Here is a 13,857-nt window from a genome sequence, read left to right on the forward strand (position 1 = left end):
AAAATTTCATTCATTTATCTATGATAGTTTCTGATACAACGGGGCATATGTACTGAAAATTTTAATTTGCGGCAAATTGACTTTAAAAGAAAAAACTTTTCAAATTTGTTACTTACAGTTAATTAAAACTGTCCTGCTGCATATGATGGCCCTTCTTTGGCCTCTAGCAGGCCTTCCAGCTTCTTTTTCACCTTCCTGGATGTTTGTCTTGCTTTCTTGGCCGTGTTAGATACAGACCTGTCTGCATCGGCTATCTTCATTTTTTCGAACTGTTGCAGCCCAGTGATCATATTTTCTCCAGGATTAATTCCCAGCTTTTTCAGTACCCAACACTTTCCAATATTACCACAATTGAATGTAATAACAGCATCATGAACTCCTAGTATCATTGTCTGCGTACCAACAAATACAGTTTTAGGAAGGCGGTTCCAAATTATGCTGTCGAAACATTCATTTGGGTTCTGTGTCTGCCCATGCAGACATTTCCTTAGAAGGTCAGGATGAGCCAAGTCTCTGAAAATAGGTTTAATTGCTGTAATAACAGCAGCAGGAAGAGAATGCTGGTGAGAATAAGATCCTTTAGTAGCCTGAGCCCTATTGTATTTGCACCACGAACTTTCTCCTGAGGGACACCATCCATGACATGGCTTATCGTGAGTAGACGACTTATGGAAGAATATCGCCCAAACATCTCTCTTCACTGCCTCCAGATTTTCTTTATTTCTCCTAATTGCCTGCCCATAGTATACCTGCAAGTTTTCTGTAACAATTAATCGCAATCACACTTGAACAAAACTAACTGCGTGTTTCAAAGCGTGTTGTTTGCAAACAGCAGAAACAAAAGAACACCGACCGTTGCATTCCAAGAATAGGCAGCACACTCGGGAATAAAAAAAAGTCCCTAACGTGCAATGTTGGGGATATAAAGATCTAAAATATATGCAGAAAAGTGGCTGACCGAAAAGTGGGCTTGGCACATAAGCTCGAAAAAAATTTTTTTCAGGAAAATCCTTTTCAGAGTAATAAAACCTTAATCTATCGAAATATGATGAAAACCGAAAATGGATTTTTTTCGACCTGAACCACGGTGTGGTCCTCTTAAGAGACTGCAATTGCGCACCATGTCAAATGCTTCCCGGAAATCTAGAAATGTGGAATCTATCTCACTCCATTCTCAACCATTGCTTTCCTTCCTGCGTCTCGACTCTTATTACTGCCGTCTGGTTTCTATACAAGTTGAAAATAACATTTCGCTCCCTGTTTTTTACCCCTGCTACCTTCAGAATTTCAGAGAGAGTACGGCAATCAACATTGTCTAAAGCAGGGATTCCCCAAGGGGTCGATATCGGTTTCCTAGGGGTCGACATAAACGAAAACTGATTTTGGGGGTCGACGAGGTGTAAAAATAGACTCCTATTAAATTAACACAAGTTCTTCTTTAAAACTTTCAAGATAGGCCCCCTTATTCATAATAGTCTGCTAACTTAAGGCATTGCTAATTCTCACTCTGTCTTCTTCTATTGACCTAAGTCAGAATGAAAAATAACACTCTGTAGCAGCTGATTTAAGTTATCAGGCCATTATGAATAAGGGGGTTGATCTTAAAAGTAGGTAATTTGGCCATGGGGGTCTGAGGTAACAGTTCATTTTGGAAAAGGGGTCACTTGTCCAAAATAGTTTGGGGATCCCTGGTCTAAAGCTTTCTCTAAATCTGCAAACGCCATGAACGTAGATTTGCTTTTCCTTAAGCCGTCTTCTGAGATAAGACGTACGGTCAGTATTGTCTCACGTGTTCGTCCATTTCTACGGAATCCAAACTGATCTTCCCCGAGGTCGGCTTCTACCAGTTTTTTCCATTCTTCTGTAAAGGATTAGTATTTTACAACCGTGACTTATTACAGTGACAGTTCGGTACCTGCTTTCTTTGGAATTGGGAATATTAAATTCTTTTTGATGTCTGGTGGTATTTCGCCTGTCTCATACATCTTGCACGCGAGATGGAAGAATTATGTCATGCCTGGTTCTCCCAAGGCTATCAGTAATTCTGCCTGTCGAGTGCCTAGAGGTAAGTCGAGGAACGTGGTAGCTTACTTTGATTCCTCTTCCAGTCAGCGAAGTTTCTGGGAAATCGGGTATTGGCACTTGCCGTGTTCTCGCCAGTCTCACAAGACTGTTCATTCCTGTAATGGCAGTGTTACTTATAATCCGTCTTGATTGCAAAATATTTATTCACATGACCGTTTCGGTTCCTCTAGAACCATCTTCAGGCCTGAAATGATAATGATACTGATTTACTATTCCACAAATTGAAGCCTATTTCGTCTTATCTGATCAGCATCAAATGTACCAGAACGTACCTGATATTTCGGTTACAGGAGTAACCCGTCCACACTGAGCAACCTTCACATGCTGCGTCACATTAAATTGGTTGGCAGAGTGCTCGTCATTTATATTAATTATAAAACTATTACCGACAGGTGGCGTCCGGTACATTTGTTACATTACATATGGACATATTGTATTAAGTAGGTTTTTCTAATTTGCTTTTATCTGTAAAAATACTTAGTTAAGATCTATAGTTGTCAAGGTGCAATCTGTACTTGTCAAAATTAAGATACACAATATAATTCTCGTTTCTGTACGATCGCAAACAAAGGGCTATTTCTATATCCTTGGCTCTGGTCTAGACTTGTTTTCCTCCATGGTCAGCTTCCGTGGTTCCCGCTATTTCGGTGTTGTGCCGATCCGTTCAGTCGTCTGACGTACACCGCCGTGGGTAAGAGGGCCGTGCAGGAGTGCCCGCCAAAGACGCCAGGCGCTGCACGCATCTTCCAGTTTATTCACATCTCTCATCCTTCGGCTTGGACTTCTATACGCAACAATGACCATCTCAGTAAGTCGTCGTAAAGACTAAAATAGGCGTTGTGATTGAACTCGCTTTCCTCGTTGAGGATTAAATCCGGATCTTTATTTTTGTACGTGTATACAGGGTGTTACAAACAGGTACGGCCAAACTTTCAGGAAACATCCCTCACACACAAAGAAAGAAAAGATGTTATGGGGAAATGTGTCCGGAAATGCTTAATTTCCATCTTTGAGCTCATTTTAGTTTCGTCGGTATGTACTGTACTTCCTCGATTCGCCGCCAGTTGGCCCAATTGAAGGAAGGTAATGTTGACTTCGGTGCTTGTGTTGACATGCGACTCATTGCTCTACAGTGCTAGCATCAAGCACATCAGTACGTAGCATCAACAGGTTAGTGTTCATCACGAACGTGGTTTTGCAGTCAGTGCAATGTTTACAAATGCGGAGTTGGCAGATGCCCATTTGATGTACGGATTAGCACGGGGCAATAGCCGTGGCGCGATACGTTTGTATCGAGACAGATCTCCAGAACGAAGGTGTCCCGACAGGAAGACGTTCGAAGCAATTGATCGGCGTCTTAGGGAGCACGGAACATTCCAGCCTATGACTCGCGACTGGGGAAGACCTAGAACGACGAGGACACCTGCGATGGACGAGGCAATTCTTCATGCAGTTGACGATAACCCTAATGTCAGCGTCAGAGAAGTTGCTGCTGTACAAGGTAACGTTGACCACGTCACTGTATGGAGAGTGCTACGGGAGAACCAGTTGTTTCCGTACCGTGTACAGCGTGTGCAGGCACTATCAGCAGCTGATTGGCCTCCACGGGTACACTTCTGCGAATGGTTCATCCAACAATGTGTCAATCCTCATTTCAGTGCAAATGTTCTCTTTACGGATGAGGCTTCATTCCAACGTGATCAAATTGTAAATTTTCACAATCAACATGTGTGGGCTGACGAGAATCCGCACGCAATTGTGCAATCACGTCATCAACACAGATTTTCTGTGAACGTTTGGGGAGGCATTGTTGTTGATGTATCGATTGGGCCCCATGTTCTTCTACCTACGCTCAATGGAGCATGTTATCACGATTTCATACCTGTGCTGCTAGAACATGTGCCTTTACAAGTGCGACACAACATGTGGTTCATGCACGATGGAGCTCCTGCACATTTCAGTCGAAGTGTTCATACGCTTCTCAACAACAGATTCGGTGGCCGATGGATTGGTAGAGGCGGACCAATTCCGTGGCCTCCACGTTCTCCTGACCTCAACCCTCTTGACTTTCATTTATTGAGGCATTTGAAAGCTCTTGTCTACGCAACGACGGTACCAAATGTAGAGACTCTTCGTGCTCGTATTGTGGACGGCTGTGATACAATACGCCATTCTGCAGGGCTGCATCAGCGCATCAGGGATTCCGTGCGACGGAGGGTGGATGCATGTATCCTCGCTAACGGAGAACATTTTGAACATTTCCTGTAACAAAGTGTTTGAAGTCACGCTGGTACGTTCCGTTGCTGTGTGTTTCCATTCCATGATTAATGTTATTTGAAGAGAAGTAATAAAATGAGCTGTAACATGGAAAGTAAGCGTTTCCGGACACATGTCCACATAACACATTTTCTTTCTTTGTGTGTGAGGAATGTTTCCTGAAAGTTTGGCCGTACCTTTTTGCAGCACCCAGTATTTCAACTTCTTCTAAAATGTCAAGAAACCGTCCCTTATGAGCTCTATGTAGAATGTCTAAGTTTTGTTCACTGTTCGTGACTGAGTGCACCGAAAAAGCGGGAACCACGGAAGCAGACCACGGAGGAAAACAAGTCTACACCAGCGCCGTGGATATAGAAATCGCCCTTTGTTTGCGATCGTACAAAAACGATAATTATATTGTGTATCTTAATTTTGACAAGTACAGATTTTAACCTTGGCAACTATAGATCTTAACCAAGTATTTTTAGAGATAAAAGCAAATCAGAAAAACGTACTTAATACGGTAGGTGCATAGGTAATGTAACAAATGAACCGGACGCCACCTGTCAGTAAGGGTTTTATAATTAATATAAATGACGTGCATTCTGCCAACCAATTTAATGTGACGCAGCATGTAAGGGTTTCTGTGTGTGGACGGGTTACTCCTGTAATCGAAATTGCAGGTACGCTCTGGTACATTTCATGTTGATCAGATAAGACGAAATAGGCTTCCATTTGTGAAATAGAAAATTAGTATCATTGTCATTTCAGATCTGAAGATGGCTCTAGAGGAACGGAAACTGGTCATGTGTAAAATATTTTGCAATCAATGACGGATTATAAGTAACATTCCACCAAAAAGTGATTGCGGTATCCCTGCAAACATTATGTCTGTTTTTGCAAAATTCCTGTAATTCTTCCTCGCTTTGACAGAGGATAGGTCTGTGGCCAGCGAATCACGTCATTAATATTCTTTCACCATGATTGTTGAATAAAACGTTCTTGGTTTTCCAGCCGCGTCAGTTCGAATAAAATGCTGGAGCTTTCGAGGACCATCTCCGCCATTGTCGTCAGGAGTTCACTGGCTACCGGGGCTGTTTTCATTTTTCTTTTTTCTTTGCTTTATTGAATTTCAATTCCCCCGAAGGGAGCGGGCTGGCAGCAGCTCAGTACGCCGGTCTTCAGACTACAGACTTTGTTAAAAAGATGAAGAGAATAAATAACAAAAACAGGCGATAAAATCGGAGACTTAAAGAGTAACATGGCGAAAAGAAATCGTGGAACTTAAAAGAAAGAACAGAGGGATGATGATGGTAATAAAATACATACGAAGCAGACAGGTAAAACAATAGACAGACAGTTAAAAAAACACGGCGACAGTCTGGTGTCTGTTTGCAAAAGACATAAAATTCACACCTAGCGACAGCATGGTTTCTGTTCGCAACACGAGAAAGACTAACAACACTGAACAGTCACTGGAACACTGCACAAAAAAGTTGGCAAATGTGACAGACCACAGCCGAGAGCAGGTGGGGGGAAACTGGACAGATGATGGGAAAATAAAAAAGGGAGGAGAGGAAGGAGAGGAAAAGCGAGGTGGGGAGGCGGGAAAAGAGCTGATGGAGGATGGGGACCCATAAGAAGGGTGGGGGCTGCTGGGCAGATGCGACAGGGAGTGGGGAAGGCAGAGGAGGGGAATACAAAAGTACTGAGGGGGGAGGCGAAGGGAGGCTGGAGAGGTTAGGCCAGGAGAAAACAGGATGGAAGGGGGGAAGAGGAAGCCCAGGGAAAGGAAGGAGGAAAGGAGGGGATCAGAGTTGATAGGAGGGATAGATGAAGGGAGAGAGGGCATCATCCTGGAGGGGGAGTTGATGGAAGCCACCTTGGGAAATGAGATGAAGGGTGTAGAGATGGAGGGTAGGGGGGACACAACAGTGAAGATGTGGCAGGGGGCGGGGATAGGAGAGGAGACGAGAGGAGCAACCAGGCGGTGAGGAGGATCGAGGTGGCGGGAGGTGTGGAGTATGCAGATATGTTCGAGGAATAGGAGCAGATGGGGTAAAGGAATGAGGTCGTAGAGGATCCGAGTGGGGGACGGGAGGCGTATACGGAGGGCGCGGTGGGGTGCATGACGCTCGAGGATCTGGAGGGACTTTTAGAATTTGGGGGGGGGGCAGATATCCAGGCGGGACTGGCATAACAGAGGATGAGATGGATTAAGGATTTGTAGGTGAGGAGGACGGTAGAGGGGTGCAACCCTCACGTCCGACCAGAAAGGAGTTTGAGGAGTCGGAGGAGGTTGTGAGCTTTGGATTGGATGGAGCGAAGATGAGGGATCCAGGTGAGGTGACGGTCAATGGTGAGGCCGAGGTAGGTGAGGGTGGGGTGAGGCAGACAGGACGGGCGCAGACGGTAAGGGAGAAGTCCAGGAGCCAGAAGGAGCGAGTGGTACAACCTACGACGATTGCCTGGGTCTCGGAAGGATTGATTGTCAGAACCCACTGGTTACACCAAGTAGCAAAAAGGTAAAGGTGATTCTGGAGAAGGCGTTGGGACCGTCGGAGGGTAGGAGCAAGGGCAAGGAATGCGGTGTCATCGGCATACTGCAAGAGGTGTTCTACAGGGGGGGGGGGGGGGTTGGGGCGTATCTGCCGTGTACAGGAGGTAGAGGAGATGGGAGAGGACAGAGGAGGAGGAGGAGGAGGAGATTAGTGTTTAACGTCCCGTCGACAACGAGGTCATTAGAGACGGAGCGCAAGCTCTGGTGAGGGAAGGGAGGGGAAGGAAATCGGCCGTGCCCTTTCAAAGGCACCATCCTGGCATTTGCCTGAAGCGATTTAGGGAAATCATGGAAAACCTAAAACAGGATGGCCGGAGACGGGATTGAAGCGTCGTCCTCCCGAATGCGAGTCCAGTGTGCTAACCACTGCGCCACCTCGCTCGGTGGAGAGGACAGAGCCCTGGGGCACACTTGCAGAGGGGTAGAAGTTGTGGGAATTGGCATTACGGATGGTAACATAGGAGGGGCGGCAGGAGAGGAAGGAGGCCATCAGACGGATGTAATTGACAGGAAGGGCGCAGGTTTGGAGTTTAAATAGGAGACCGCGATGCCAGACATGGTCGTAGGCCTTTTCAAGGTCGAGGGATACAAAAATGCCGGAGCGACGGGGGTTAAGCTGGAGGGAGAGGAGATGAGTGAGGTGAAGGAGTTGGTCATTGGCAGAGAAGGAAGGTCGAAAGCCACATTGGGTGTTGGGGAGGAGGTGGTTTTGGCGGAGGTGGTGATGGATGCGCCGGGAAAGGGTGGATTCCACCGGGGCTGTTACAGTCTCTCGCTTATATGGGCACAATGACATCATCAGCAGCCAACCAGATCGACCCAATGTGGCGCGCGAGTGTGTGTCGACCAGCGTATCTAGCGGAGCTATTGCCCGTGGCAGCACCGGTGACGTCAGGTGTCTCCAGGGGCAGGTGCCACGTTTGAAACTGCCGCTCCCTCGTCGCGCATCTGTCTCTGCTTTCTTTCGATGTCCAACGCCCGACCCCATGCCCTGCTGAGTGTGCATCCCCGGTCTCTGATGAAATTGTTGTTGTTTAAACGAATCCGCTTCCTTTATAACTGAGTCGCAATATGTAGACGTATGAGCCAACACTTTCCAATTTTCGAACTGTATTTTATGTTCGTTTTCTAGGCAGTTCTGCGCTATGGCCGCCGGCCGGGGTGGCCGAGCGGTTCTAGGCGCTACAGTCTGGAACCGCGCTACCGCTACGGTCGCAGGTTCGAATCCTGCCTCGGGCTTGGATGTTTGTGATGTCCTTAGGTTAGTTAGGTTTAAGTAGTTCTAAGTTGTAGGGGACTGATGGCCTCAGAAATTAAGTCCCATAGTGCTCAGAGCCATTTGAACCATTTTGAACCGCTATGGCCGACTTGTCAAGCTCACTTTGTTCTATATGGCGCTTGTGCTCAGTACAACGCTCCGCAACCGTTCGAATTGTTTATCCGATATACGTGCTGTCACATTCACAGGGTACACCACACACAACGGACACCCGAAGAGCAATGTCGTCAGTAACAGGACGCAACATATATCGTATCTTGGGGGCGGGCTGTAACACTGGTCTTAGCCCAAGTTTCTGCGGCAGACGTCCTAACTTACAGCTAGTTGTTCCTCATCATGGGAGGAATACAGTCCGTTTAGCCTTAGCACACTCAGCAGGGCATGGGGGCGGGTGCTGGACATCGAAGAAAGCAGAGACAGATGCGCGACGCTGGAGCGGCAGTTTCAAACGTGGCGCCTGCCCCTGGCGCCACCTTACGTCACCGATGCTGCCACGGGCAATAGCTCCGCTAGATGCTCGGGTCGACTTACACGCGCGCGCCACATTGGGTCGATGTGATTCGCTGCTGATGATGTCATCGTGCCTATGCAAGCAAGAAACCGAAACTGCCCCGGCACGTCATGGATCGAACAAATACCTCTGTTCCTCCCCTTGCTCCTAGCTTCCATTACTTGGGCCACACACCACCATCTGAACTTAACACTCCCATCACTACACAGGACATCAGCTTCACACTCCGCACTAAAGGCAACACTGCTCCTGGCCACGACTGCATTACCTACCGCCACCTCAAACACTACCCTCCCTCTTTCCTTTCCGTCCTTGCCACCCTCTACAATGTCATCCTTGCCACTGGCTTCTATCCCGACCTGTGGAAAACCTCCGGTATCCTGATGTTCTCCAACCCAACAAGCCTCCATTGACACTTCTTCCTATCGTCATATCTGTCTCACGTCGGAATCCATCCTTTCCCGGCCCATCCATCATCACCTCCGCCAAAACCACCTCCTCCCTGACACCCGATGTGGCTTTTGACCTTCCTTCTCTGCCGATGACCAACTCCTCTGCCTCACTCGTCTCCTCTCCCTCCAACTTAACTCCCGTCGCTCCACCATTTTTGTCTCCCTCGACCTCGAAAATGCCTACAACTGTGTTTGGCATCCCCGGTCTCCTGTTTAAACTCCAAACCTCCGCCCTTCCTGTCAGCTACATCCGTCTGATGGCCTCCTTCCTCTCCTGCCGCTCCTCCTATGTTACCATCCATAATGCCAATTCCCACACCTTCTACCCCTCTGCAGGTGTGCCCAACCCCCCCCCCCCCCCAGTACACCTCTTGCAATATGCCGATGACATCACATTCCTCGCCCTCGCTCCTCCCCTCCAACGGTCCCAACGCCTTCTCCAGAATCACCTTTACCTTTTTGCCACTTGGTGTAACAGGTGGCTCCTCACAATCAGTCCTTCCGAGACCCAGGCAATTGTTGTAGGTCGTACCACTCACTCCTTCCGGCTCCTGGATTTCTCCCTTACTGTCTGCGCCCGTCCTGTCTGCCTCACCCCCACCCTCACCAACCTCGGCCTCACCATTGACCGTCACCTCACCTGGATCCCTCATCTCCACTCCATCCAACCCAAAGCCCACAACCTCCTCCGACTCCTCAAACTCCTCTCTGGTCGGACGTAGGGGTTGCACCCCTCTACCGTCCTCCTCACCTACAAATCCTTAATCCGTCCCATCCTCTGTTATGCCAGTCCAGCCTGGATATCTGCCCCCACCCCCCCCAAATTCTATAAGTCCCTCCAGATCCTCGAGCATCATGCACTCCACCTCACCTTCCATATACTCCTCCCGTCCCCCACGCAGATCCTCTATGACCTGATTCCTTTCCCCCATCTGCTCCTGTTCCTCGAACATATCCGCATCCTCTACAGCTCCCGCTGCCTTGATCCCCCTCACCCCTGGTTGCTCCTCACCACTCCCATCCCCGCCCCCTGCCACGTCTTCACTGTTGTGTCCCCGCTGCCCTCCATCTCTATACCATCTCCTTTCCCAAGGTGGCTTCCATCAACTCCCCCTCCCAGATGATGCCCTCTCTCCCTCCATTTATCCTTCCTATCAACTCTGATCCTCACTCCCCCTCCTTTCCTCTGTCCTTTTCCTGGGCTCCCTCTCCCCCTCCTTCCATCCTCTTTTTTTCCCCACCTACCCTCTCTCTGCCCCCCTTGTGTCCCCAGAGCCCTTTTGCATTTCCCTCCTCCCATCCCCTCTCGCGTCTGCCCTGCCCCTCTCCCCCCTTATGAGTCCTCTCACTCCTTTGGTTCCCCACCCCTTTCGTTTTTCCCTCTCCTCCCTCCTTGTTTTCCCCCTCATCCAGGTCCCTCCCCCCCCCCCCTCCATCTGCCCTCGGCTAGGGAGTGTCATCTTTGTGCCGACATTTTCGTGCAGTGCTTTACAGTGAATGTTTTACAGTGAGTGTTGCATGTTGTATGTCTTTTGGGAAGTGTTGCGAACGGCGGTCATACTGTCGCTGGGTGTGATTTTTTACCTCTTGCGAACAGAACCCAGACTGTTGCCATGTTTCTTAATTGCCTGTCTAATATGTTACCTATCTGCATCCTGTGTATTTTTATTCGCTTTGCCAACCCTTTGCGTTATGTTTTAACTTTCCACAATTTTCCGCCGTTTTACAATTTCAGTCACCGTTTTATCGGCTGCTTTTATTGTTTCTTAACTTCTCCTTACATTTTAAAAAAGTCTGTAGGCTGCAGAGCAGCGTAATAGGCTGCTGCCAGCCCGCCCACTTTGGGGGGGAATCGAAATACAGTAAAGGAAAAAGAAAAAAAAACAGCCCTGGCAGTCAGTCAACTCCTGACGATGATGGCGGAGATGGCCGTCGAAAGCTCGAGGATTTTATTCGAACTGACGCAGCTGGAAAACCGAAACGTTTTATTCAAGTATGCCGTCGTGAAAGACTCCGAGGACACATCCTGATTATTGACACCCCGGATTCTTCCTTTTGCTTCCTCGATTGCTTCTTTGGTGTAGAGGTCGGACAGTAGCAAAGAAAGACTACAGTCTCCAGAATGAGATTTTCACTCTGCAGCGGATTGTGCGCTGACATGAAACTTCCTGGTAGGTTAAAACTGTGTGCCGGACCGAGACTCGAAATCGGGACCTTTGCCTTTCGCGGGCAAGTGCTCTACCAACTGAGCTACCCAAGCACGACTCACGCCCCGTTCTCACAGCCTCACTTCTGCCAGTACCTCATCTCCTACCTTCCAAACTTAACAGAAGCTCTCCTGCGAACCTTGCAGAACTAGCACTCCTGAAAGAAAGGATACTGCGGAGACATGGCTTAGACACAGCCTGGGGGATGTTTCCAGAATGAGATTTTCACTCAGCAGCGGAGTGTGCGCTGATATGAAACTTCCTGGCAGATTAAAACTGTGTGCCGGACCGAGACTCGAACTCGGGAGGTTGTACCTTTCGCGGGCAAGTGCTCTACCATCCTTTCTCTCATAAGTGCTAGTTCTGCAAAGTTCGCAGGAGAGCTTCTGTAAAGTTTGGAAGGTAGGAGGCGAGATACTGGCAGAAGTAAAGCTGTGAGGACGGGGCGTGAGTCGTGCTTGGGTAGCTCAGTTGGTAGAGCACTTGCCCGCGATAGGCAAAGGTCCCGAGTTCGAGTCTCGGTCCGGTACACAGTTTTAACCTACCAGGAAGTTTCATATCAGCGCACACTTCGCTGCAGAGTGAAAATCTCATTCTGGAAACATCCCCCAGGCTGTGGCTAAGCCATGTCTCCGCAATATCCTTTCTTTCAGGAGTGCTAGTGCTGCAAGGTTTGCAGGAGAGCTTCTGTAAAGTTTGGAAGGTAGGAGACGAGGTACTGGCAGAAGTGAGGCTGTGAGAACGGGGCGTGAGTCGTGCTTGGGTAGCTCTGTTGGTAGAGCACTTGCCCGCGGAAGACAAAGGTCCCGAGTTCGGGTCTCGGTCCGGCACACGATCTTAATCTGCCAGGAAGTTTCATTCTTTCACCCTGATTGTTAATGACACGTATGAGTTGTTCTTTTGTTTCCTTGACTGCTTCTGCAATGTGTAGGTGGAACTGCAGCAGAGAAAGAGTACAGGGCCTTAGCACCGGTTTTGAACATGAAAAGGAATCTGCTAGTTTGGAGTTGACGCGGGGTCCGCATTTTAGCAGTACGGCGCAGAGTAGCGAAGGGCTTCAGCGACAGGGTAGTGTTGTGTAGAGCGCCGCTGATGGCGACGTGGACGGCGCCGCAGGTCGGCCGCCGGACTTCCTGGCGTGCCTCATCACGCTGCTGATGACGCTGGTGATGGCGGCCGGCGTCAAGAAGTCGCTCATCTTCAACAACGTGCTCAACGCCATCAACCTGGCCGTCTGGGTGTTCATCATGTCGGCCGGCCTCTTCTACGTCGACGGCCGCAACTGGTCCGAGTCCAAGGGCTTCCTGCCCTTCGGCTGGTCCGGGGTGAGTCCACTCAGCTCTCTTGTGCGCAGCGCCTGTCTGCCTTTACTTTTGTAGACGTAGCTGCAAAGTCAACCCGTTTTTAGCTCTCTAATGCACTTTACCGTAAAATTCAACTATCTGGTAATAAGTTAGCGCAAAATAGGTGTTTGCCTACTGTGACGTACTGTGCAGTAATACACTCTTGACACCTCCCGGCAGATTAAAACTGTGTGCCGGACCGAGACTCGAACTCGCGATGTTAGCCTTTCGCACGTAAGTGCTCTGCCGACTGAGCTAACCAAACACCACTCAGTACCTCCCGTCACAACACTATTTCTGCCAGTACTGTACAGGGTGGTCCATTGATTGGGACCGGACCAAATATCTCACGAAATAAGCGTCAAACGGAAAAACTACAAAGAACGAAACTTGTCTAGCTTGAAGGGGGAAACCAGATGGCGCTATAGTTGGCCAGCTAGATGGCGCTACCATAGGTCAAACGGATATCAACTGCGTTTTTTTTAAAATAGGAACCCCCATTTTGTATTACATATTCGTGTAGTACGTTAAGAAATATGAATGTTTTAGTTGGACCACTTTTTCCGCTTTGTGATAGATGGTGCTGTAATAGTCACAAAGGCGCTGCAGTCTGGAACCGCAAGACCGCTACGGTCGCAGGTTCGAATCCTGCCTCGGGCATGGATGTTTGTGATGTCCTTAGGTTAGTTAGGTTTAACTAGTTCTAAGTTCTAGGGGACTAATGACCTCAGCAGTTGAGTCCCATAGTGCTCAGAGCCATTTGAACCATTTTTTGTAATAGTCACAAACATATGGCTCACAATTTTAGACGAACAGTTGGTAACAGGTAGGTTTTTTTAAAATTAAAATACAGAACGTAGGTACTTTTGAACATTTTATTTCGAAACTACAATGAAATGAACACCCTTAGCTGCTTACAGGCGTTGACATATGTCAACGGGGACAGATGAAAAAATGGTTCAAATGGCTCTGAGCACTATGGGACTTAACAGCTATGGTCATCAGTCGGGGACAGATGAAAATGTGTGCCCCGATCGAACCTGGGATCTCCTGCTTACATGGCAGACGCTCTATCTATCTCAGCCACCGAGGACGCAGAGGATAGTGCGAATGCAGGGATTTATCTCTGGCACGCCTCCCGGGTTCAAGTCCCGGTCGGGACAC

The 13,857-nt window shown here is 48.5% G+C and overlaps 1 protein-coding gene across 1 annotated transcript in view; it reads left to right on the forward strand.

Moving 5' to 3' along the window:
• Positions 1–13,857, forward strand: part of LOC124720151 (probable cationic amino acid transporter) — a 444,710-nt gene that overhangs the window by 279,373 nt on the left and 151,480 nt on the right. The window contains exon 4 of the mRNA XM_047245457.1: positions 12,467–12,675. Within this exon, the coding sequence (XP_047101413.1) occupies positions 12,467–12,675 (209 nt within the window). The remainder of the gene's footprint in view (positions 1–12,466; positions 12,676–13,857) is intronic.

The sequence above is a fragment of the Schistocerca piceifrons genome, chromosome 11 (genome assembly GCF_021461385.2).
Source record: "Schistocerca piceifrons isolate TAMUIC-IGC-003096 chromosome 11, iqSchPice1.1, whole genome shotgun sequence".
NCBI lineage: Eukaryota > Metazoa > Arthropoda > Insecta > Orthoptera > Acrididae > Schistocerca > Schistocerca piceifrons.